This window comes from Neolamprologus brichardi, chromosome 23, assembly GCF_056152115.1.
Source record: "Neolamprologus brichardi isolate AB-2024 chromosome 23, ASM5615211v1, whole genome shotgun sequence".
NCBI classification, from domain to species: domain Eukaryota; kingdom Metazoa; phylum Chordata; class Actinopteri; order Cichliformes; family Cichlidae; genus Neolamprologus; species Neolamprologus brichardi.
Window position 1 is genome coordinate 18,993,037 of NC_142125.1, and position 25,796 is coordinate 19,018,832.

General features: G+C 40.8%; 1 protein-coding gene across 3 annotated transcripts in view; it reads right to left on the reverse strand.

The window, feature by feature from the left end:
* LOC102778049 (kalirin-like) overlaps nt 1-25,796 on the reverse strand; it is a 59,692-nt gene that overhangs the window by 17,783 nt on the left and 16,113 nt on the right. For all 3 annotated transcript variants that reach the window (XM_087836774.1, XM_006800317.2, XM_087836772.1), the window contains 29 exons: nt 25,313-25,429; nt 25,149-25,223; nt 24,938-25,060; nt 24,762-24,814; nt 22,402-22,549; nt 22,121-22,317; nt 21,930-22,027; nt 19,745-19,908; nt 19,534-19,653; nt 18,860-18,939; nt 18,270-18,408; nt 17,890-18,024; nt 17,147-17,309; nt 16,880-16,995; nt 16,323-16,445; nt 15,501-15,683; nt 15,003-15,127; nt 14,846-14,912; nt 14,631-14,740; nt 14,364-14,433; nt 14,188-14,277; nt 11,269-11,361; nt 9,935-10,046; nt 8,707-8,897; nt 8,496-8,597; nt 8,251-8,405; nt 7,425-7,527; nt 5,133-5,294; nt 3,894-4,086 (listed from right to left, as the gene is read on the reverse strand). In XM_087836774.1, the coding sequence (XP_087692900.1) occupies nt 3,894-4,086; nt 5,133-5,294; nt 7,425-7,527; nt 8,251-8,405; nt 8,496-8,597; nt 8,707-8,897; nt 9,935-10,046; nt 11,269-11,361; nt 14,188-14,277; nt 14,364-14,433; nt 14,631-14,740; nt 14,846-14,912; nt 15,003-15,127; nt 15,501-15,683; nt 16,323-16,445; nt 16,880-16,995; nt 17,147-17,309; nt 17,890-18,024; nt 18,270-18,408; nt 18,860-18,939; nt 19,534-19,653; nt 19,745-19,908; nt 21,930-22,027; nt 22,121-22,317; nt 22,402-22,549; nt 24,762-24,814; nt 24,938-25,060; nt 25,149-25,223; nt 25,313-25,429 (3,607 nt within the window). The remainder of the gene's footprint in view (nt 1-3,893; nt 4,087-5,132; nt 5,295-7,424; nt 7,528-8,250; nt 8,406-8,495; nt 8,598-8,706; nt 8,898-9,934; nt 10,047-11,268; nt 11,362-14,187; nt 14,278-14,363; nt 14,434-14,630; nt 14,741-14,845; nt 14,913-15,002; nt 15,128-15,500; nt 15,684-16,322; nt 16,446-16,879; nt 16,996-17,146; nt 17,310-17,889; nt 18,025-18,269; nt 18,409-18,859; nt 18,940-19,533; nt 19,654-19,744; nt 19,909-21,929; nt 22,028-22,120; nt 22,318-22,401; nt 22,550-24,761; nt 24,815-24,937; nt 25,061-25,148; nt 25,224-25,312; nt 25,430-25,796) is intronic.

Here is a 25,796-nt window from a genome sequence, read left to right on the forward strand (position 1 = left end):
ACCTCTGCCGATTATTGTGGATATGAATATGGCTGCTTAAAACTCAGACAAATCCACCAGTTAGTCAGTCTGATTATTGTAAAATAGTCACTGAAGGACACACACACACACACACACCCCTACTGTCTGCACTGTGTTACTTTGTGTGTGTGTGAGGTCTTTCATACAAAAAAGGAAAACCTGCGTGTCCTGTTCACGACACACACACACATGCATATTCACACATCGTTCACATTCTTGCAGCGCTGTTTGCTATAAAGGCACACACACACACACACACACACACACACACACACACACACACACACACACACACACCTATTACTTATTAACCATTGCACACCCATATATTTTCTCCAACACCTGTCACTCTCTCTCTCTTTCTGTCTCTCTCTCACTCTCTCAGTGTGAACCCACCTCGCTCGTCCTCTCGCTCGTGCACAATCCATTCCCAAATGCCCGAACAATCCCAGCATGCACCTCTGCCACGCCGCATGCTTCCACATCAGTCCATTCAGAGAGATATTAAGAAAGAGGCAGACTGACTGACAGAGGTGTTTCTCTGCTCTCAGCTGAATGACACTAAACAAGAGTCAGAGGTCTGGAGGTGGAGCCACAGCATCTAAACCCACAGAGGGTGGGTTTAGATGCTGTGCGGGAGTGGCTTATAGTGTAATAGTAATAATAAACTAACACAAATCAATTATAATGATAAATGTAATAAAATAAATAACCTATGAATGAAAAGAAAAAAACTTAAAATAATTTAAAATAAAATTAAGCAAAGTAAAAATAAAATGGTAGAGTAATAAAAGTACTACATAAAATCAAGTGAAGTATAAACAAAGTGAGAAAAAACACTACATAAAATGAATAAAATATAATAATAATAAAACCAAATTAAAAAATTATTTAAAAAAGATAATTTTTACAATAGGTAAAATGATATGAAAAATAAAACAAGTTTATTTGGAACAAAATATAAAATAAAACTCCATAAAACACAAAACAAAGTATGAATAAAAATAAACACGAGCGCTAAAAGGGAGTTTATTTTTAACTAAAGCTTCTATTGTTTGTAACGAGGAAGAACACCCAGCGGGTTGCCACACACACACACACACACACACACACAGAGTCAGGATGATAAACTGTAGATTCCTGTCTGTGTGAAACTCCTTCAGGTCAATGTTTAACCATGTGTGTGTGTGTGCGTGTGTGTGTGTGTGTGTGTGTGTGTGTGTGTGCGCGCGTGTGTGTGTGGGTGTGTGTGTGCGCTTTTCAAACACCTTGCCAAACCAGATTACAGATTAAAGTTGGGACAAAGTTGCCTCACAGGTCGAGGCCACGCTCAGTGCTGCGGTCAGTTTTCTGTTTCCACTGAAACTACATAGGCATTTTTGTTTGTTTTGTTTTGTTATGTATTGAAACTTGTGGGAAGTATGTTAGCTGCTTGGATTAATTTATTTTTCTTCTGTGGAGTACTACTTATGTTGAGAGAGTTGAAGACACACACATATTTCTGTATTACACCTTCTTCCAGCTGTTTATTAGATTTATAGTGTGCAAATTATGTATTAATTCAATTTGCACTGCTCTCTGGCACAATGACAGTTTTACTTTTTATCCATTTTTAACATAAACTAATTTTATTTTGTTGTTTTCTTTGGGTTTTTTTCTTTTTTGGTATCTGTAAAACAGTAAAAGGTCCCACTATGCATCTGTGGTACTTTTATTTTGGCTTTTTTATTTATTCATTGTAGACTCCATCAATAAAGTTACAATAGATGACTAGTCACTCCTGTTACAATGAAGTCTGTGTGTTGGCTAATCGTAAAAAATCTACACAGCCTGTGTTTGTTGTCTGATGACAAAATTCACGAAATTATAACACACTTCTTAGAGAATACAGTGAATTTTCAAAATAAAATGTTCAGTACGGTGTCCCCTAGAGACAAAGCACGTATAAACTCCAAAACACGTACAAAGTCCAAAACACAACGGAAGTGCTCCAGGACGGTAGGGGCAGTGTTGAGCTTGGTTTGCAAAAAAAAAAAGGCAAGTTTGTTGCAAACACATGGAGTTGGATACCGGCAGAAAACACCAGCAAGGATAGAACAGCCACGCTTTATAAGAAAGGTAATGTGAAAACTGTTGTTTGTTTGATTTGTTTTTAATTACTATGAACGCTTGGTTCATGGTGGAGTCAAATCTGACGTTAACAGTGAGGTTCTCTCTGTGCTTTGCTCAGAGAGAACCTCAACACTGCCCCTAGCGTCCTGGAGCACTTCCGTTGTGTTTTGGAGTTTGTACGTGTTTTGGAGTTTGTACGTGCTTTGTCTCTAGGGGCCACCTTAGCCTCAGTGCAGGATAAACGCTCTTCTTAAATACTCCCAGTGGGATTTGTAGCTGTAATAAGGATGGAACAATTCGTCATTACAGACGCACCTGTGATTATACTGTCTTTGTATTTAGTAGGACTTAGAAAGGTTATGTTGGCGTGAAGTTTGTGAATGGCCGGTCTATAGTACACCTCACAGTGATGGACATCACACTAGTGCAGGACAGACTGTGGTATCCACAGTCTCCGCTAGGTTCAGTTTTAGGGCTCCAGGGATAATTTTGAATGTAAGCTGATGATGATCTTCAGTGTCAGCTGCAGGTCTGCTTCTTAAACAACATAGAAACATAGAAAAAAAACATAGAAAATCAAGTTGATTTACAAAATAAAAGACCCTCCGCAGTTTTAGATGCTTCAGAAATGCATCTGTTGTAAAGAAGAAGAAAAAAAACACTGTCAGACCAGCAAAATATGCCCTGTGTATCCCTGTGGTTATGCATTTCCCTGTTTCCTATGCATTACACTGTTTTTACACTGGCTCAGGGTTTAGAGCAGTAAACCTCTGAGCAGAAGCATTCTGTCTGGAAACAAGAATCTACTTTTCCTAAAATGAGTCAGTTACCCTGAATAGACTGCTACACTAGATGTTGGCAAGAGTCTTCCCTCCTGCGAAACCCCACGTTAACACCTTCTTGTGCTGACATTTGGTTTGTTCCACAGGTTGCACAGCTGGAGGTGTTGGCATTACTGGAAACTATCATTATGGTCACGAGGTTTTATATATAATATATATAATAAACTTTTTTGAAGACTCTGTGGTCTAGTGGCTCTAAAAGTGTGGGCTTCAGCCCCCTGTTGGGCTGTAAAGGTACCGCAGGTGGGTGAGAAGTCAGGTTAATGTTCATATTTACAATTTAGGTAAAAATGTTCTTTAAATATTTACATTTAAAAGGAAAAGGGGCTAATCAAACATCCTAAATTTGTCTTATATTTAGATCAAAAAGATGGAAATATTTCTTTGCAGGCTTGTGTGATGATCAGAGTTGTGATTAACGGTTTAGTTTTCCAGAAGCTTATAGCCAAAGCTGCATTTTGAGATGTTTCCTCATTACTGTGGACCATCTCCTTGAAGCTCATAAAGCTGTGATGTTAATGTGAAGCGGCAGAGTCTGACAGACACAAAGCACATTTAATTTTTCATGCTCAGCTATGGGACAAGCACTCAAGGACTCAAGTGTGTTTACAACTTTACAAACATGGATTTAAATATTTAGGTGGCACAGAGAGAGAGCGAGGATGTGGTACACATACAGCATGAGGATGTTTAAAATTGCCTCTGGCTAAACAGGAAGTGACATCGAGCAAACAAGGGATGTGCTGCCGCAGTTTAAAAATGACCACGCTGTTGTTTTAGAAGGTATGTTTTCTCAGGAATCACTTTTTTAGATGTTTTCCTGCACATGGCAGTTAGAGCATCATTAATATCTGTGATTACAGTCAGGTCCCTTTGGGGCTGATGGGAACACAGGCAATAAGTTCTCTAGGTACTCACCCCTCCCGGCGCTCACAGTAGAGGAGTTAGAGGTGGAGGTGATGGTGGTAGAGGATGAGTTGCAGGAGGAGGAGGTGGTAGTGCTTGTAGAAGAGGTGCTGGAGGATGTGGTGGAGGCTGGGAGCAGTCCCTCCATATCGGCTGCACTGTGGGAGTGCGACAGGCAGAGGGTGCTCATGGGCAGTAGACCCTCCTGTGAGTAAACACAGCAGCGATGTTAGAGGGATGGTTGAGCATCAGAAAAACAAGGAAACCCTCTCACACACTTTAACGGTACTTATGGCTATAAGTTCTTGCCTTTGTTACACGTGGGGACCTTCATTATATTTGTCACTTATGGGGACATTTGTTGCTAATCTGCTTAACAGCCCCTTTTCCCTCAGTGAGTGTGTCACTGGTTTTAATGGTTAGATAGAAATCTAAGGTTCTTGTGTCTGAGGTCATTCATTACATCAGTTGTCCAACCCATCATATAAAATAATCTGCTAATTTTCTAAGCTCAACCGCTTCGTTTCTTTCATCTAAAGTCCCTCAGTAAAAATCAGACTATTACTGGCACACGATACTTTGGATCTATTAGTAGATCCTTTAGTGCTTTTCTCATTCCCTCAGCTGCTCTGGACCACAGCAGGGAACTTAATCCGGAAACTTTAAAGCTTTCTTACCAACTTCCTTTAATCCAAAAAGGACATTAAAAAGATCAGAACTTCTTAATGTATAACTTGAAGTAGAAAGAATTTTTAAAAAAAAGAAAAGAAAAATGTTTCAGACCACAAGGACAGTCAAGTTAATATGTTTAAAGATAAATTGGCACCATAGAAACAGATATCTTCTATCAGGAAGTCAAGTTTGCCAAACGCTGTGAAACAATGTGTAAGAAAAAAGTATGAATATAATTCTGCAGAGATAAATATTTTAATTCTGTTTTATTTATATAGCACCAAATCACAACAACAGTTGCCTCAAGGTGCTTAATATTGCAAGGCAAAGACAATAATACAGGAAAAACCCCAATAATCAGACAACTCCCTATGAGTAAACACTTGGCAACAGTGGGAAAGAAAAACTCAGTTTTAACAGGAAGAAACCTCCAGCAGAACGAGGCTCAGGGAGGGGTGGCCATCTGTCACAACTGGTGGGGGTTGATGGGGCAAGACAGGAAGTTTTGCTACATGTGGGGACATTTAGTTTGTTTATTATTTGCTGGGATGTTTGTTTTGTCTTCTGAATGCTAATTACCTGTTGAGGTGTTTGATCTGTGGTTCTGACCAGACACCACCCGGGCCGATCTGCTGAGCGCTCCACCAGCTCCACCGTCTGACCGCAGCGAACGCTGATCTCTCCCGGTCCTCCGGCAGAGAAATCCAACAACACCACGACTAACTCGCAGCCTCCTGACAGCTGCACGCAGACAGGTAGGACAGATTATTTACAGGCGGAAGGTGTCACCGCCGTGTTGTTAAACGATAATAACAGCATCATTAGCATCAGTGCTCCAAGCTCTGAGAGAAGCAGACATTCATTCGCACTCAGAGAGGTATCTCCTGGAGTCCATGACCTCACTCCCATGCAGCTCACTGGGAGCGTACAACCTCTATTTCTCCAAATGATAAAACCAGGAAAATTCAGAATAAAGTGAGGGAGCAGTCTGAGATATGACTTTAGACCCTGCAGACGGCTAAAAATAAGACTTAACGTGTTTCAAGCTGCAGGGCAGGAATGAGTTACAGATTACAAAGACACTAAATACAATATAAACTATTAATAAAGAACAAAGTCAACTCAACTTCAAGACTATGAGCTGTGCCTATAAAGTTCAACAGTGTGGAGATGTTTGTCTTGATGTATGCTCAAACATCCAGGTGAGGAAATCCCAGAATGCTGATTCTGTTCATCTGAAAAAGGGTCAACTTTCTTTTCTCCTGAAAGCTAATCAGCTGCTTCTATATCCACTTAATCTACGGTCAATATGCAAACATATAGAAACATGGATCAAGCTTTTCTGGCTTCTCAACCAAAAAGCCGTCTGCTGGGTTTAAATGACTCTAACTGAGAGCTGACGAGTGAAAGTCACTTCAGTTCAGCAGAAACATGACCAAACCACAAACCATGAAAGCCTCTCATATCATCCAAAAACAACCTTTCTCTGATTGGCCCAGAGAGCAGCATAAAACATCATGTGATCTGGTCACCGTGGTTACCGCTGACTGTGAGCTCCAACACGTGGGCTGCAGCTGGAAGAGAAAACACTTGTAGCGTCTGCAGGGAATGAGACGGGTGTTCCCCAAAAAATCCAACACAGATGTGAACAGATGTGTGCGTTCAGGGAGGAAGCAAAGGTCTGTCAGAAAGGTCAGAGGTTGCCGTGTCAACTGTCACAGTGATCTCAAAGACTGACAGAGAGCCCAAAAAGTTGGACAGGACGGACGGATATATTTCCAATAAGGAACCAGGTTGCAGTACTCATATTATTTTATTCACACGTATACTGGTATTTATTAATTAATTAATTTACATTCATTTAATTAGCTATAAAACGGATTTTTCAGAAATTTTCTAAATACTTTTATGTTTTTTTTATCTTTAAACATGAAAAAAAACCTTTTCAGATAATTAATTTTTATATTTTATTTTTATTTTGTAAAAATTTAAATTTAAATTTTATCTTTTCTAAAACTGTAAAATTGTATTTTTTATCCAAAGATTTATTTTAAAATAAAAGGTTTATTTAAAATACTTTAGAAATACTGTAAAAATAGTGTTTTCAATGTTAACTTTGTGTATAACATAATATTTTGATTATAATTTACATTTTTTTTTTAATTTTTTATCTTTATTGAAATAGTTGTATATAATTTTTTTTATTATATCTAAAATGTTTATTTTGCATTTTTTTCTGACATCTTCTTAAGATTTACCTTTTTGGTGGATTTTATTTTTCATAAACATTTAATTTTTTTCTAGTAATCTTCTGAATACTCGTATTTAGCACAATATATCATATCGTGCTGAACATTGTAAGGATAAATTCATGAAAATGCAGAAATGTTCCTTATTGTTGTTCCTTAATGTTTTCTTGCTCTGATGGATTAATTTAGACTTGTTATTATTGTCGCCACTTACATGCTGTCCCTTTAACTCCTCACAGTGACAAAAAAAGTGTATTTTTTCTTTTTCACCGTGTTATAGTCACCAACGCAGTAAAAAAATAAAGTCGTCCACCTTCCTCTCTTAACTGTCTCACAAATCAGAGCACAAGCCAGCAGGGTCAGAGTTTCCAAGGTCAGAGGTCACTGCCACTCGCCCCACTAATGAGAAGCAGGTAAAATAAATGAAACGTACCTCATCAGGAGAGCAGAGCAGTGAAAGTTTCTTGAAGGAGTCCGACCATGAATAGTGGAAACTCCCTCAAGCACACCAAAAACACACACCCAGCCAGCTGCAGCAGCAGTGAGGTCATACGACTGCTCGACACACCCTCTCACAGTGTGTCTGTCTGTGAGTGTGCGTGCGACTGTGTGTGTGTGTTACCTTGTCGCTGTCTGCGGTGTTTTGTGACGTTCGGGAGGCGATGGAGACGGTGTCGGGTTGACTGCTGGCATCACCCAGACTGTCTGCGTCCTCGCTCGTCTCCCTGAAACAAACAAAAACAAAATACTCTCACAGGTCAAAAGTATGTGGACGCTACGTGCGATCTTTTAATCTAGTTTGTTTTCCTCGTCAGTCTGCGCTTCTTATTTCTTCTACTATAAGTCTGAAGCACATTTTCCTTTATGGACTAAGACGTCAAATATTTTCTTCCTCTTGGGTAGGAAAAGTCAGGAAATGATATAAAAGGTCTGTTAACATTTCTAAAAGCTTAAGAGGTTGTCCATAACTTTCCTGATTTATCCAACCAACAGCTCAAACCCAGGAGTAATAAAGGTTTCAGATTTAACTGGCTATGTTTAAAACGTTCGCTTTCTTTTATGTAAGGGCTCCTGTAATATTACAGTAATAAGGACATTTCCATGTCCTGCTTGCTTCATAAACACAAATGGAAAAAACTTTTGACTCGATCCAACATGAGAAACTTATGAATATCCTTCATGAGCTGGGACTTCATGGATGCCACATTCGATTGATTGGAAACCTGTAATGGTTTCAGAGACCAGGTGTACTCCAAGTGGAAGTAAACTTAAGTCTGACACAAACAGTTTTGATATATTAAGCATATAAATCTTAATAGCAGAAATAAAATAAGTGCTTTCTCACTGGAGTTTGGAATTCAAATATTAGCAGCACTGAGAATTAGGGCTGTCGATATAACAGGTCAGGAGTCAGTATTACTGTTTAAAGGCCATCTGTGTGAGCTGACCTGCGGTTGATGCTGCGCTGTCGCCCCAGCGTCGGGTTGGGGGTCTTGGGGAGGGGGATGGGCTCCCTAAGTGCCCCCCGCAGGTGACCCCGCCTCTCCTGGATCACCTGCCGAATGCTACGAACCCACTCCTGCTTCAGCTCCAAAGATGATGCCTAAAAGTAAACAAAAAGAAGGATTATTCCGTAGATTGAACCATCACTGTATGAATGTTTACTTACTCATTTATTGACAGGAGCACACACCTTTAGGACTGTCTTGTTGTCTGAGGTTGGCGTTCGTCCAACCCACAGTGCAAACTTACAGGGGTCGCCCTCTATGTGCTCTGTTACACCGAGCTCAGAGGTCTGAGACAGAGACAAGAAGTAAGAGAAACTTTGTAGAATATCTTCAGCCAAATTAGTTCCATTTGTACTTTTCTGATTTGAACGGAGCAAAGCTGGACGTTGTCCTTACCCTCAGCCTGCTCTTGTAGATGTATTTGGTCCGTCCAGACGAGTCTTTGATCTCCTTGCTGAAGATGAGTGACAACTCGAACAGGAAGAGGTGTCGGTCCCGCCCCTTTCTGATTAAAGACTTCGGCTCCCAAACCAGGAAGGAGTCTTGCAGCAGGAGCTCGCCCTGAACATCCAGACCATCCTCCACACCTGCAAGATACAAGACAGTGAGGGGCCTCCAAGACATTTCTGTCAAGTTTTGCTTTTAGTTTTAACCTTTTAAAGTTTATACATTACTTTACAAAAGTCTTGAGCGACTCCCCGTTGCTTTTTACTTACTAAAATGTGAAATAGGTGCAGTGATTTATTTGAACATGTCCAAACACACATGCAAATACAGTTTTTACTATTTTAACGAGCTTGAAAGTCAATATTTGGTGTGACAACCTTTATTCTTCAGCACAGACTGAAATCTCTTAGGCAGCTTTCTTGTCATGTCTTTAAGTCGTCTTCAGGAATAGTTCTCCAGGCTTTTTGAAGGACATTCAAAGCTCTTCTTTGGATGTTTCAGCCTTTCATTCTGTTCTCTGTCATCATGATCTCACACTGCTTCAATAATCTTGAAGTCCGGGATCTGGGGAGGCCAATCTATTAATTAATTATTAATTAATTTCCTATCTGGGTCAGAATCTGATGGTATTTTCTGTGTTGATATTGATCAACTTTAGCACTATCTCCAACACCACTGGCTCCAAACCATGACAGAGCCTCTACCGTGTTTTACAGATGACTGTAAACACTCACTGTTTTACCTCTCTGCTGCCAAACCGTGTTATCTTTTGGTGTTTTTCACAGATTCAGCTAAAGAAATGAGAGCAGATGTGGTTTTTTAACAAAGTGTTTAAAGACATAATTTAAAATTGGCTCTCTGCTAAGTTGTCACATGTAGACACAGCACTGGTTCCTTGAGTTTGGTGCATTTTATGCTTGAATGATTCAAAGGTCACTGTTAAGTGTCTTAACAAAGAAGAAATTCTTCTGAAAAGCCTGGTGAGACCTTCAGAAAGCCTGGAAAACTATTGATTTGATCACTTAAAAATAACACAAGAAAGCTTCACTTCCTGGAAGCAGACTATAAAGAAATGAGGGGTGGCTCCGTGACAGTACTGTATGAAGTTCTTCATTAGATAACAACCGGAACAATTCATAATATGTCCTGACTTCATGTGAAAAATATTCTGTGTTACCTTCCAGCATGCTAACGTGCATAGCATCGTTTGCTCTCTTTGGGACACTCAGCATCACATCCAGGCCTTCCTTTATCTCGCCTTTTCCCTCCTCACAGCACGCCAGCAGCTCCTGCATCACATTAACACATATACAGGTTCATCAGTTTTTTCCCTGGAAAATGAAGTGCTGAACTCTGTGAGAAATCTTCACAGTGAAAAAAAGATGTTTGAGTTTTATATTATAATGGTTTGTGGGTGATTTTAATATTTTTAAAAAACTGCAAAAGAACTTGTATAAAAGAGTAGCGCATTTCTCCATGTTTAAAATATATGATTGCAGATATTTTAGAGAATTAAGCCCAAACCGGTCCCCCAAAAAAGCCAGATATTCCCACAAACCTGCCAAAAAACAAAGAGCATGTCGCCATAGATACGCTAAGAAATAAACAAAATATCTCCTTATAACTGCCAAAAAAACAAACAATCAAGATGTCCTCATATGCCTGCCAGAAGCAGTCATATGTCCCAATAAAGGCACCAAAAACAAGCCAAATATCCCCAGAAACCCGCCAGCAAGATGTTCTCCAAAGCTCACCAAAAAACAAGCAAGATGTTGCCATAAACCCACCAAACAAACAAGCCAAATATCTCAATAAACCTGTTTAAAAAGAAAAACATAATGTCCCCATAACCCCCCCCACCCCCCACCCCAAAAAACAAGCAAAATTTCCTCACCAAAAATCTCCCTATAAACCTGCCTAGAAACTAGTAACTTAGACAATTAACTGATGAGAAAAGTGTTTTCAGTGGTCAAGTGAGGAGTCATTTCCTCATAGACTTCCATAGAATCAGTCTTAGTTTTACAACAGAAGTGGCCATCAGCAAAAAATAGGGCAACCCTGCAGAAGCTTCACTTTGTATATTTCTTCACTGCTCTGGTTTGAAGTATTAAAAAGTTTGAAAAACAGTTAAAACATCACCCTGAACAGTGGCAACATAAAGAAATGAAGCTCAGTCTAAAGGGGGTTACGTGTTCGGCACCTTCAGCCTCCTGCTGCTGCTGAGTTACAACAAAGTTTTCAAACTGACACGAAACGCTTTTCATTCATTATTCCAGGCACACACGCTGTGTCCTCTGGGCTCCATATAAAGTATTCGGGATTGAAAGCTGTGCTCAGAAAAAATCCTCTGAGGCGCCGTGTTTTCCAAACAGCCAGAGGGATGAAACATTTCCGAGCTTTCCTCTAAATTTAACAGCCTTCTAAACAAAAACAGTTTGGAGCTCTGTGGGAAACACTTCGTTCTCGTGTGTTTTGAATGTGGGGGAAACATAAAAGAAATTCAGGGCGTACCTTGAGCAGCAGCTGGTATTTGGTGATCCTCTGAACAGGCTTGATGAGAGCCGAAGAGATGGAGTTTGCTAGACCGTGTCTTCTCTGGACCTCCTGTACACACAAAATAAAATGTTAGAGTTCATATAAAAGATCATTAATCAAGCTTTAAACCAGTCAAATAAAATTCAAACCACGTTTGTTGGTGACTCACAGGGAGAGCTGAAGAAAACACACTTTGTTTTATGGTCCCATAAGCTCTTTTTTATCTTCTTGGTTATGTTTCCTATCGTTGCACTTATTTTTATTTTTTCTCTTATATTAGTATTACAGGGGAAACTGAACCAAGTAAATAGTAAACTGTACTGTAAACTCAAGAACTGATGTTTTGGGAGCTTGAAAAGTGGATTTGTTAAATTCCAAACACATCATGAAAGAGCGCAAACTTGGCCTATATTTGCAGTTTTCTTTGGGCCACGCTTAGCCTTGACTGGTGACCAGTTCAGGGTGAGTCTGGTTGTCTCAGTTCAACCACAGGTCCATGTTATTTGGGCCAGAAGTTACGTGTATTGTGGCATTTGGACGATAGATGGCTAAAAAACATTTAGCAGTGCTGTAATTTAGCCACAGATAGCCCAATGTGTATGCTATCTGTGATTTAAACATGGTTTCTAACAGTGAAATTTCCAGTTCCTTGTTTATTCGTTACTTAATTTATGTCTGTGAAGGTTCTCAGTCATCCAGGTCATTGTAGTCAAAGGAGCTTGCAAAGAAAAGTGTCTGGACTTCTTTAAGTTGCTTGAAGACGTTTCACCTCTCATCCGAGAAGCTTCTTCAGTTCTAAGGTCAAATGGTGGAGAGTCCCAGATATAAACCTAGTGGGAGTATCCCCCCACAGAGGGACAAAAGGACCCCCTGATGATCCTCTAATCGCCTGAGCCAAGGTGTGAAACTGGGTGTGGGTCCCAATCAGCCAGAGTTTCGGGTGAGTTCATTGTGAATCCTGGCCCCACCTTATCATGCGAATTCCTGAGGTCAGATGGCCCAGGGTGTGAGTGGGTGTTAAGGCGTCTGGGGAGGGAACTCAAAACTGGATTATAGATGGCAGAGAGTTGGTGGCGTAAACCACCGCCTCTGTTCAAAGATGGTCGCTCACAGTGGATATAGATGGCTTCTTTCACTCCTCTTTCAAACCATCTGTCCTCTCTGTCCAAAATGTGAACATTGGCATCCTCGAAAGAGTGTCGATGGACAGCTGAGTCTTGTCCTGTGGAGGTGGCTCTTCTGTGTTGTGCCATGCGCTTGTGAAGTGGCTGTTTGGTCTCTCCGATGTAGAGGTCTGGGCATTCCTCGCTGCACTGTACAGCATACACCACATTGTTAAGTCTGTGTTTTGGAGTTTTGTCTTTCGGGTGAAAAATTGGTTCACCCGAAAGACAAAACTCCAGGACACTCTTTCGAGGATGCCAATGTTCACGTTTTGGACAGAGAGGACAGATGGTTTGAAAGAGGAGTGAAAGAAGCCATCTATGTCCACTGTGAGCGACCATCTTTGAACAGAGGCGGTGGTTTACGACACCAACTGTCTGCCATCTATAATCCAGTTCTGAGTTCCCTCCCCAGACGCCTTAACGCCCACTCACATCCTGGGCCATCAGACCTCAGGAATTCGCATGATAAGGTGGGGCCAGGTTTCACAATGAACTCACCCGAAACTCTGGCTGATTGGGACCCACACCCAGTTTCACACCTTGGCTCAGGCGATTAGAGGATCATCAGGGGGTCCTTTTGTCCCTCTGTGGGGGGATACTCCCACTAGGTTTATATCTGGGACTCTCCACCATTTGACCTTAGAACTGAAGAAGCTCCTCGGATGAGAGGTGAAACGTCTTCAAGCAACTTAAAGAAGTCCAGATGCTTTTCTTTGCAAGCTCCTTTGGTTACTTAATTTAAGCCTCTAATTAGTCACTGGAGACTGGATGTCCATAAACTGAATTCATGTCAGGCTGTCGAGATAGGTTGGTTCTCTGGATGGTGAAAATCTTGGATAATTTGCGTGTCCTTCCATCTGTGTTAATCTATTAACTTCCACCAGCTTGCTGGTGAACATTTTAGCAGTAGTGCTGGGTTGTGTTTTGGAAACATGCTCAAAGGTGGTAAATGTCAAATCAAGTCTCTTACAGGCATTTTGGCCTTGGAGTTCTTCTATTGTAAGATTTCCATTCAGCAAGAAGGAATTCTTCATAAAGAAGGGTAGATGTGAAACTAACTCTAAAGACGCCGCCTGGATAATATTAGGAGGTTAACAAATGCTTTTACCAACATTTTTCCAAGATCTTTTTCTGTGATCCGACTTTTCACGAGAAACTGTATCCAGGGAAATCTAGACCATTTAGCTTTTCTTCTTTCTGTTGGCTCAGTGTCTAAACCTCATAGTCAAACATGGTGACTGACTGATGGAGTGTACTTCTGGTGTGGTGGAACTAATCTCTGGGTTGGTTGATACTTTGTTTTGTCTCTTGGGGAACGGTAATGACAAAACTGCTAGAATCACAGATATCTGAATGTTGGGCTCTAAATGAGACAACTGATCCCAGGTAGATCTTATTTTTTTCCACAGCGAATTGAGGGAGCTTGGTTTCGCCAGCTTAGTTTACATTTCTGTGGCATTAAGTGTCACATTCACAAATTTCCAACCCCAAAGTTTCAAAGTCTGTTGAAGAAGATGAAGCTGCCAGTTTTGCTTGATATGAGTCCAGAAAACACAGGAAAGCCGTAAACATAGCTGTGTTTTAGTGAAATCCAAACTTGCTTTCATTGATGAAACTCCTATATATTTAAAAAATAATATTTGGAATGAAGATAAATTAAGTGCTACCCAACTAAACTATTGGCTAATATTAGGTTGTTAAGTTGATGTTTGTGGTGTTTGAAAAAGACCTCAAAGAACGCCACGCCATGTTGTTGGATGAGTAAACTGGAGTCTGGTTTGTTCCTGCAGTACGTCACGTACATGTGGAACTTATCAGCCTGATAGGGAAATAAACACAGATTAATCATTAGCTCTGTAGGTTTAAAATAAATAATCAACCTGAAATCTAAAAAAAGAATCATACCCAGGTGACAAAGCAGTGTCCAACATCCTCAGGAAGCTGTTCATAGTTTTCCAGCTCCTTCAGGAAAATACTGCAAAAACACAGAAAATATTAATTTTCTCTAAATGTATTTTAATATTCTTTTAATAACAGTTATGGACCTATGATATCTAAACATGTAGTTTGGAGATGTTTACAACTCATAGATGTCCTGGATGTTTCCTAATGTAATACATCCATTAGAATATTGCAGTGTTATCGCACATTTAGCAGGATATTTAGTGGTACCTGTTGTGGAACTCGTAGATATCCTGGATGTTTCCAAACACAATATCGTCCTTGTTTACAAGGCCAGGCGGGACGTCCTCTGAGCCGCTCGTCATCTCCCACAGGTATGTCTGCAGCAGGTAATCGTATTAACAACAGAAAGTACAATTTAGTATTATGTAGTACTGTGTTGCGTCACATCCAGTAATCAGAACCCACGAATTCTGAAAATATACCTCAATACACTCCTGCAGATCTCTGACATAGACTCTTTCTGTCTGAAGGAGCTCAGCCATGATGTACCTGAGGACACACACAGGTGTTATCAGAGTACTGCAGTAGTACTGCTACCAGTAATATCTATACTAATATCAGTAATATCAGAGTACTCACTCTTTCTTGCGGGCGGAACGTCTCTTCTCATCGCTGACTTGGTGGCTCGGATCGGACAGGTTGACTTCGGGGTCGGAGTCTGACAGACTGTTGGGGATCAGCTCGAGCTCCAAGTCCTTATTATCCTGAGAGGAAAACTATACAAGGTAAACGCACTAAAACACACATACATTTATATTTATTTATTTTTAATATATATAATTATAATTTTTTAATATATTTTCGAAATCTGAATAATCATAGAAGTACAGCAACAGATCTGCCTTCTAATTTCACACATTTGCAGCTTGTTGCTAATAATTCAAAAAGCTGCATTTGTATGATATAGTCCTTCAAATTATTCAATCATAACCTGTTTTACATGGAAATAAACTTTAAATGCAAAGGTTCACACAGGTTTATTGCAAGAACACTAAGAATCACATCACACTCACTCACATGTTTTCGCTTTCAAATGTTGAGAGTTCCTGCTCCACAGTCAGTACTTGTGTCGTTTACCTGTGAGCAGCCTCCCAGTGCCGTCTCCAGCAGGTGCCGGTACTGCCCCATCCTGACGGTGAAGTCCCGGTAGCGTTTGTCAACCGTAGAAACACAACGACGGAGCTCAGTGCGGTGGGCGTGGCCTTTAGCCAGCATACTCTCGGCCAGCTGTATTAGCAGGTGAACCTTTTCCTGCGTATGCTGACAGAAACAAGGTCATAGTTTAGTTAAATTCAACCTCACAACAACATGTGGCTTGCTAGCACTTTTCCTGATTTTAATCATATTCAGGACACAAAATGGAGCAGGGAAATACTTTAATATCCAACTGATTTTCTGAATTTTGTTGGGTTGTTCTACATCTCTCATGGTCTCTTTGTAGCTGTTCAGTATCTCCTTGATCACAATACGTCTCTTAGCGGTTGTTTTGCATCTCATAATGGCCTTTTGTTTCTCTTTAAGGGATTTTCTGGCATCTTTCTCTGTGCACAAACAATCAACACTGAAGAGTAAAGTGCTCACCTATTAAGACTTAGTCTGCATAATGAGAGCATATGGTTTCTTTGACTGACAGGTGGACTGGTACACAGATGGCCTTAGTTCATAGCTGTTTGCTGCTCTGCTTTTGTGAGTATCAAACAAAATATTAACAGTCTTTTCAAACAGATGCTTTGGCTAGAGGGTCATTGGCCCCTCAGCGTGTGCATCATAAGGCTGCTGAGCAATCCAAACACGAGCTCAGACTACATTAACTAATTAATTATCTTACTAGGAAGTACTGTTCATAGAAAGTGAAAAAAATATGATATACATTTCAATAAACTATGGAAAAAAACACACCTTGGCAGAAATGCAGAACTCCCTGTGTTGGATCTGCAGTTCTTGCGTCTCAGCCACTGTCGCCCCAGGTGATGTGTGTGTGGCCAGGTAGTGGTCCCCTGACTGTTGTAGCCAATCCAGAGCCTGCAACAAAAGGACACATTAGACAGATGTCCTTCAATAACTCAAAGTCAGCATTTCCAAAATATGATGCGAACACCCAGAGACTATGCGAGACTTTTCATGCAACACAATTACTGTGTTAACTGATTAGTATTTTGACCTACTCAACAACAGAAACCTGTGAAAAATGTGTCATGCTGGACAAAACAACAGCACAATGTTTCAAATGACAAAATATTTAATTTACTATCATGTAAGATTGAAAAAGGAAGCAACTTTGTATGCTTGAGAATCAAAGTTGTTAGATACAGTAGCTTGTCTGTTGGAACAGACCACACGAGCCAGCTGTCAGTGATCATAATGTTATGTTACACCCGATCAGTGTACATGATTTGCTGATTTTGTTGTTAATGAGCATGAATAACAGTGCTAATAATTTAGCAGACCGCATCTACCTGCTGAGCGTGGCTCTGGAACATCAGATACTGCTGGCATTGATCCAGTCTACGTTTCTTTAAAGTCCAGAAATGAAGAACTCTGTTTTCTCTCTGGAGGAGCTCACTGAGGATACCTGAGTGCACAGACACATCTGGGTAAGTCGAATTACCACTATAGTTTGCCATTAAGTGTGGTGTTCCTCAAGAAGTGATCCCGGCTCCACTGTAGTTCTGTATTTACACCAACAAATGCTTGAATATTTCTCATGTATATATTTTGTTCACCTTTGACCTGTTGCTCGGGCACCCTGGAGTGTCCAGTGACCTCTGCAACCCCTGTTACCCCGGAGACGGTGACACTGTGGCCAGAGATGGTCGCCATGGTGACACTGTTACGGTGAATGTACTTGAGGAAAACTTCGGCGTTCCGTCTGGCCAGAGTGCAGGCCTGTCGATGTCCAACACCAGAGACATTATGAGAAAAAGACATGGCACTCGAATAAGCCCGAATATATCTATGATCAATCATTACTGCCGACAGTTTCAGCATTGTGGTAGGCTTGGCTCACTCCATCCAAAATCAAACTTTATTACCAGGTTTAGTAAAGTTTAACTTGCCATTTTCTCCACAAGCACTTACAAATAATTGCTCAAATAGTTACCAAGATGCATGCCAAGTAGAAAGACTTGATTAGGGAAGTACTTTGATAACACTTGTACGATTGGCCCAGATCGTACAACTTTCATAAATGCTCTGGTCAAAATAAACAAATGAGGACAACTCATGCTGGATGTTTTGGGACTGCTAAATTTAATACAATGAGAACTTTCCATGACCATTGAACAAGAAAACTGTTCAAAATAAATAAATGTATTCAACTTTATTCAAGTACCCTATTAATAGGATATGTCACTAAAGCCTGCCCATGACTGATTACAGCAGTTGATTGGACTCGTTTTCAGCGTAAAATATTAGCAATGATCAGCTTCTATTTTGGAGTTTGTGGTGATTTTCCAGAGCTCCTCACCTTCAGAAACGCCTCCTTCTGCTCCATGTGTTTGCTGATGAGTGGCACCAGCTGCTCCGGCTGTCTTTCTCCTCCTGCACACCAGTCCTCCTCCCTGCGGTACTCCTGCTCCAGACTCTCCAGGACACCACACACCTGGAAACAGGAGGTACATACTTGAAGAAACACAGTATACTACGAATTTTCCGGCTGACTGTAGTTTAAATTTTAAATATTTGCACAACCTAAAAAGTAAGTTTGTAAAAACAATGTGTTCTACAGTTAAAGTATTACAGTTATTTTTCATTTAAGATAATTATAATATATTACGAGTTTGCTAACCACTCAGTTAAGTGCTTGGCACCGTTTATTTATCAGACGCAGTTACAGTCTCTCGTTACCTGCTGTGATGTCCTGTAGAAGGCAGCAGATGCGTTGACTAATTTAAGTCTGTCTTCAATCCTCAGCATCAGAGTCTGCCAGTGTAGCGCCACCGTCTGGGCACAAGACCTCACTGCATCTGGGTCATAATGACCTGACCTAAGGAGGAAAGTGCAGATGTCAGTTGTTAAACAGACTAATGGCTGGCCTTCCTGAAGAAATGTAACATTTTCATCATTTAACGTTAAATGATAGTAATGAATATTATAAAAATGATTCTTTTACAGTTTGGGAAATGTGAGCTCTCTCTAACACAGAACACCAGAAGGTGACAGATGATCAAAGCTTTTGCTTTGATTGATTCATTTCCAGAAATATTGTGAAGTATAATATAATTTTATGAATTACAATAACAGTTAGCAGTACATACATGGGGTTATATAACTTTTGTACAAAGGGTTACTATGTACTTGATAAAGCATTGCTATGTCTGTATTTAAGACTTTATAAAAATGTTTTTAAGCCAGATTTTACTGGAAATTAATGAGACCAGTGGTTAATAATTTGATATTTGCAGCTAATTAGCATTAATAATAATAGATTAACTAACCTGACCAAGAGCTCTGCTCTCTGCTGCAGTGCCAGGGCCACCTGGTGGGTCCTCTGCAGGGAATCAGCATGAAGGAGAGACTGGAGGAAAAGACAAGGCACAGCACATTCACTTCATTTCCGTTAATCCGTTGGGAGGACTTTGTGAGTCCCTGTTGTTGTGGTAACCTCTAAAGCTGACTGCTGTGATGGACTGCAAACACATCAGACTCATCCTCTGCATGAGGGCAGGGTCATTTATTCGCTGTCATGCAGGGTTTCCCACAGGAATCCATTTAGCTGAGCTGGTAAGCTGCTCAGATTTTGATGCATTTCATGTTGTGATAACCTGAAGTCTGAAGAACAGCCACACATATTTACATCTATACATCTATATGTAAATTATTCAGAAAGGGCAATGTTATGGTGAGGCTATAAATACTTTCTTCTTAAAATACTGAACAGATATTTTTTTTAGTGTTTGTTACTGTCTTGTGTGTGTGTGTGTTTTTTTTTAGAAAAACTGTTAAAAGATGTTTCTATATTTTTTTCTGTAGAGTGGAGAAAATTCATATTTATATGCTGTTTAGAAACCTGATATCTTAGCATAGTTTTGATGTAGAAGCCATTTAATAATTCTCCTTTTTATTACTTCTTCTAATTGGAGCGTACAGTTTGCATTGTGTGTGCAATAACCTCTATGGCCTGTTGGAGGCGCTCATGCTCCCTTTGCAGTTGCTCAGCTTCAGACAAACAGCTGGAATTCAACATGCAGGACGATAACATGACCTCCCCCTCAGAGATCCAACCCAGCACCTGAGACAGATACACAGGGACGGATACAGGTCAGCATCATCACCTTTAGTCCCCACTTGGCACCTGGCACATGTTCATCTGTGTGTGTTACCTGTTTAACCTGGCTCTGCAGGTGTCTCAGCTGCAGATTCTGTTCCAGATGTGTGTGTATGAGATCTGCAATCTGCTGCAGCTCCTTCTGTTTGTCCTGCAGGAGGTGCTGCAGCTCCTCCACCTGAGAGGAGATTCCTCCTTCTGCCTCGGACAGCTCGATACCTGACACACACACACACACACACACACATACAGATACACACTTTAGACCTAGAGGGCGTTTTGGCTGCTAACATCCCCACAAGTACATTAGGCAGCTGTTTGTGTATATCTCTGTTCATATGTGTATGGATGCATGAACTGATGCAAGGTTTTGTCTGTGTGTCTCCATGGCAAATTCAATACGCTGGTTTCTATGGGGACCAGCTGTGTGCTTCAGAGAACAGTTTCCATGGCAACCCCATCCCCCTTTCCCCCCTCCCCCATTATCATCGGTGCCCCCCCTTTCTCCCTCCTAATATCATCACTGTGTTACTGAAGTGGTCAGACGGAGGCTACGCAGGAGCATGAAATGTGCTGACTGATTTCTATTTTATTCTGCTGCATTCAATTCTCTTCTATTCTGTGGAGGTTAAACATAATCAACATGCCATTGTATTGCAACCGTCCTGCACTATTCTGCTTCGTGCCCGTTCGGCCTTTTGCCAGCTTTGCTGTTTGACGCCATCAAAGCCCTCATTAGCCCCTCAAGGAAACCAAAACCCCCTCAAGTACAGCTACAAGCCCTGGATTGAAACCAGAAAACCTGGAAGCACTTCAAGGACCACATAGCCTGTTTCAGTATCATCACTACCCCTTCAGTTGTCTCTGCAAACCAACCAGTCCAACAGAACCTTTTAAAGACAGGACTCTCAAAGTGTGACTGGAAACAACTTCTTCGGTCCTTGACTAAATGAAAAATGAAATACCTAAATTTAATTCAGTCACACTGCATTTCATACTCAGCAGCAGCAGTACTTTATTGCAGACATTACAGAACATGCTAAAGTTTTTTTAACCACTTAATATTCTCACAGTGAACAGCGACTCATATAGAGTTAGGTTTATTGTTTGGGTTTGGTGAACGTCCACCCAAACTATAAAACATTTGAAATGTCTGAAATGTTATAAAACGATTGAAATGTAACATCTATTTGGCTAAAACCAACCCCAACCCTGACCCTAGACAGGTCAGTACTGAGCTGGTGAAGTTCAACGGTTAATATATAAAGCTGGTGTAAACAAATATAATATCCACCTTGCTGGTTAAAGAAATTATAATCCAGGTCAAATATTAGAATTATCATAATAAATCATAAAGCAACCTCTGAACTGGCACATTTCAAAAATTAATACTTGTACTTGGAAACCTATTCGGGTACATAACTGTCAGGGATCTCTGGAACCTCTTGAGTACCTTCAAATGATCACCAGACACCCAAGATATCTGGAGCCCCCTCATGGAAATGTTCAAAATCACAACCCACAATTACTTCAGAAACTACTGAGCCCCACAGGGCGACACTAACTAAAACACTGAGGGCATGATTAACAGAAATGTCTCAAGGTCCTTTCTTTGAGGGAATATCCCCAGCCACTAGCAATCTTCTTTAGAAATCCCTTAAAGAATAATTAAATAAATAAGCAAAATCCAATTAAGGGATTTCCACAATCCCCTAAGTAACTTCTAAACACACTCAAGGATCACTAGAAAACACTTTAAGACACCTGGAGCACATCAGTGATACACTATCAGAAATCAGTACCACTTACTTATAACTATGGGGAGCTCATGAGGGCTTTGGTCTACCGTGGCATTATTCATGGTGTCCATACACAGATCTTAGAATCTCTTGGGTATTGTAAACCACATTACCCGGATTTCATTAAATACCTTTGTGACCCCAAACCATATCTCTGGAAACTATAGAGAAAACCTCTCAGCTGCTAACAATAAAACCCCACTAATGACTGAAGAGCCCCCAAACTAAAGTATTTACTGCAGCCCATTAATAACCTCTAAAACTCAAAATTGATATCATCTTTCATTTCTTGTGCCTTACCACAGGACTCAATCTTGGGTCCCCTTTTCTAAGCCGACATTACGTCACTGAAGAACATGATGTATATTTCTCTCGATATGTTTCAGTTTAATTGACTGCCTCAGCCAGCAAAAGTAAACTACATGAGAGTGAATTTCTTACCTGATGCCACAACCTCTGTGATGTACTGTTGAAGGTCATGGCCTTGCTGGATGACCTCATAAATCATGTTGTTCATAGCCAGCCTTCGTTCCATGTGCCTGCAATTCAATCACCAATCTATGAATCAAAGCCTGCGTCAAGAGTTATCATTGTGTCGAGTGAGGGCGATGACATCATCTTGGCCCGCTTACCTGTGAATGCGCTGCTGTGCTAATGTTAGTGCCTCGGGGGTCGCCTCCACTAGACGTGACTGACCCAGTGCTAACTTATCCTGGGCCAGCTTGTCCTGGTTTGCATCTGCTAGCCTTGTTGATGCTATTTTCTCGGTGGAGAAGTCCTGCGACTGTTTCTGAAGGTCTTGTTTCCAGGCGTCCATTTCCCCAGTAACCTGGAAAACACAATCATGAAGTTCACCTTTCCAACCTCACGCAAGGAGGGAAAATTTGTATGGAAAAGTAGAATGTAAATGAACCTCCAGTGTGCACTGCTGCAATATGCGCAGCTGTAAGTAAACATCAAGTCGGATCTTCCTCTGATGGAAAAGTTCCTCCAACTGAACGTGAGACTCCTCCAGCTGTTGCAGCACTGACTCCACATGTGCCACCGAGCTGCCCTGGGGCCTGAAACAAACCCACCCGATCGTTATAGGAATATGTAAACATTCAAAAAGCTACAAATAAAAATGCCCTGACCTGAAAATGAATACATTCTTGCAGGATATACAAATCGAAAAACAAATGCACCTACACACATTAGTCAAATCTTACACAAAGGCACCCACCAACACCCAGTGCAGGCCTCTGAGTTTGCATGAACACTGAAACAAATACACAGGCTGCAAAACGCCATAAAGAACAAACACAAAGTCTATGTAAACCTGAAAACAAACACAACTATAATAGAAAGAAGAATAATAGAAATCAGTATCACACAGGCCTCTTAACTGCCCTGTCTAGTGAAAACAAATGCCAACACAACAATTAAATCCACAAATTAGTAAACAAACACAAGAGTGTAAGGGTCATATATAGATCATTATATACTGTACTCATGAAACATTTGGACTCTTTTCCACACGCCATAAGCTCTTCAGAGGCCAGGAAATAAGAATTTAACACTTTATTATTGTTTATTAGTTCTGTGTGTAGTAATAAACATTTTCATCCATACGTTTTTTACCCACTCATGCAGGACTGGCTAGTTTGGACATCAATTTAAGCAGAGACTCAAAAACCTCCATCTACCCAGCTACCTCCTCCAGCACCTAGGTCTGCCTCAGGGTCTGCTCCTAATTGGACGTGCACCTTAAAGGCATCCAGGAGGTGTCCTGGTGAAATACCAGAACCATTTCAACTGGTTCTTTTAATAAAAAGGAGTAGTGAGTCTCTTCTCCTCTCTCCTCTCTAATTACCTCACCCTATTTCAAAGGGAGAGCCCAGACACACTCATTCTCATCTCATTATTTTGATCACTGCCCACAGCTGGTGGTCACAGGTGAGCGTAGGAATGCAGATCAAACAGTAAATCAACAGCTTTACCTTTATGGTCAACTGTGTTTTTACCACAGAGACCAGTTCATTTTCAATTCATGAATTTCTTAATTTCTCTCAAACACAGAATTTGTCTTGCAATCAATTCTACACAAACTTAACATAATCTACCTCCGTGGTTTTCAGACTTTTTGTTTTCAATGCACACCAAGGGGCAAGCGAAATTTCAAAGCTAAGATGTACTTATACCCATAAACAACTGATCCATATGATCAATTCTTCTGATTTTACTATTTAATCAAAACAGTCTTGGGCATGATACATATTTTGTAGTGAACTCTACAAGCGTGCACACACATCCTTATCACACAGTTTCAGATAAAGCAACAAACAAGCAGTCTTACTGCCTCAGGTTTTGATACAGCCAACTTTAGAAGTGGGTAAAGTTTCTCTTTGAAGAATGTTTGGTTTCCAGTTGCCTCTTAGGCTCACTCAGCACCATGTCGGCATTTGTTAACACCTCCCAGCAAATAATCCACTTCGGGTGAAGGCTGTTCTTGTGATTTTAAGCACAATATTGTGTTTTACCTCATCAGAAAATAGTTCTTCTCACTATCAATTGGGGCCTTTGATATACTAATACAGTCTTCATTTTCATGCATCCCTTTTTGTACAGATACGGTAATCACTTTGTTTGATACAAATTCCTAAGGTGCACATTAACATTCTTTATAATCCAGAAAATAAAAGCACCTGCATAATCCACATAAAAGAGAACACATTCCCCATAATCCAGAGAAAACCCACACACATTCTACATCAGCGGTCCCCAACCTTTTTTGCGCCACGGACCGGTTTATGCCCCACAATATTTTCACGGACCGGCCTTTAAGGTGTCGCGGATAAATACAACAAAATAAAACTAGTAGATTTATTCATAACACACGTGAAAAGACCCAGGAAAACCGAGTTAACAATAAAAAACAATAAAAAACAACGCTAAAAAAATGATAAAAACCCTGAAAACTATACATTTTACACCCCAGCCTCAACTCTCGAGGCCCGGAAACAAATGACTCAAGGACCGGTACCGGTCCGTGGCCCGGGGGTTGGGGACCTCTGTTCTACATGACCCGAAAAACACAATATTTGGTTCACAAAGTTCCAAGGTGCATATTTCTAAATAATCAAGTAAAACAAACAAAGCCACACAGACCAGACCAGACAGGTTCACAAAGCTGTTTGCAGAACACATCTAGATCTTCAGTAATGACATGCACTAGTAAGCAGTGCAGCACTGTGGCTTAAAACAAACACACCCACTGTGTATGTGTGTGTGTACCTCAGTTGCAGGATGAGGTCTTCTCCCTCCCGGATGACACTCATCGCAGCTTCCTGTAGGTCAGGGTTAGAGCTCGGGTTAGTGTGAGGGTTAGAGGTGATCAGGGGTCAGGTGCGGGTGTTAGGTTGTTATGATGGGGTTAGACTTAAGGTCAGAGGTCACAGCTGGGCTGTTACCTGTGTGTTGGCCTGTTGCTGCTGCTGCTGGCTTATGAGAGTCTGAAGAGCCTCCACAGTGTCTGGGCAGACGAGGACATCTGAGGAGAGCTGTTTCTGGAGTCCATCCATCCACGCTGAGAGCTGAAGGAGAAGAAGAGAGGAAGAGCAGCTACTGTTAATAATATTACCTCTGACGAGTGGTTACAAAAGTTGTGTCAATGTGTATTACCTCCTTTGTATGCGTGTAGAAAGACACAGCGAGATCCAGCAGCAGCTTCCTCTGTTCAACACGCTGGATAAAGGCCTGTGATATGTAAACAGTGTAAACCACACATTCACAGCATATAAACTACAACACAGCCCCGCCTTCTCCCCTCCCTTCAACAGACACACCTGCATGCGGAGCTCCAGGTCTCGGGCCGCCTGGTAAATCTCCTCCTCTTCACACTCTCCAGACTGAGCCAGCTGGTCTGCTGCCTCCAGAAGCTTCTCCGCGTTGGTGTATGTGTTCTAAGAAAGAGGAAGAAATTAGCACACTGCAGCTGCACTTAAGTTTCTCCTTTGTTTAGGTAGGTCAGTTTGTTTGAGTTGCTAGTATTGTTTGAGAGATCATCCTCCATCAGTCCTCCTAGAGCACATGGACATGACTTCTCTCTCATTTAAAAATGCTTTCACATTATAACAACAATAACAGTAATATTAATAATAATAACAATTTCTCCATGCAAAGAAATTCTTTTAATCAGTTAGATTTATCCTTGTGTATATTGGAATGGCCTCTGGAAACAGTCTTGAATCCAGAACTGCAACAACAAAGTGCTTCACAGTATTACTGGATAAAACTCTTTCAAAGTTACACTGACATTAAAGATCGACT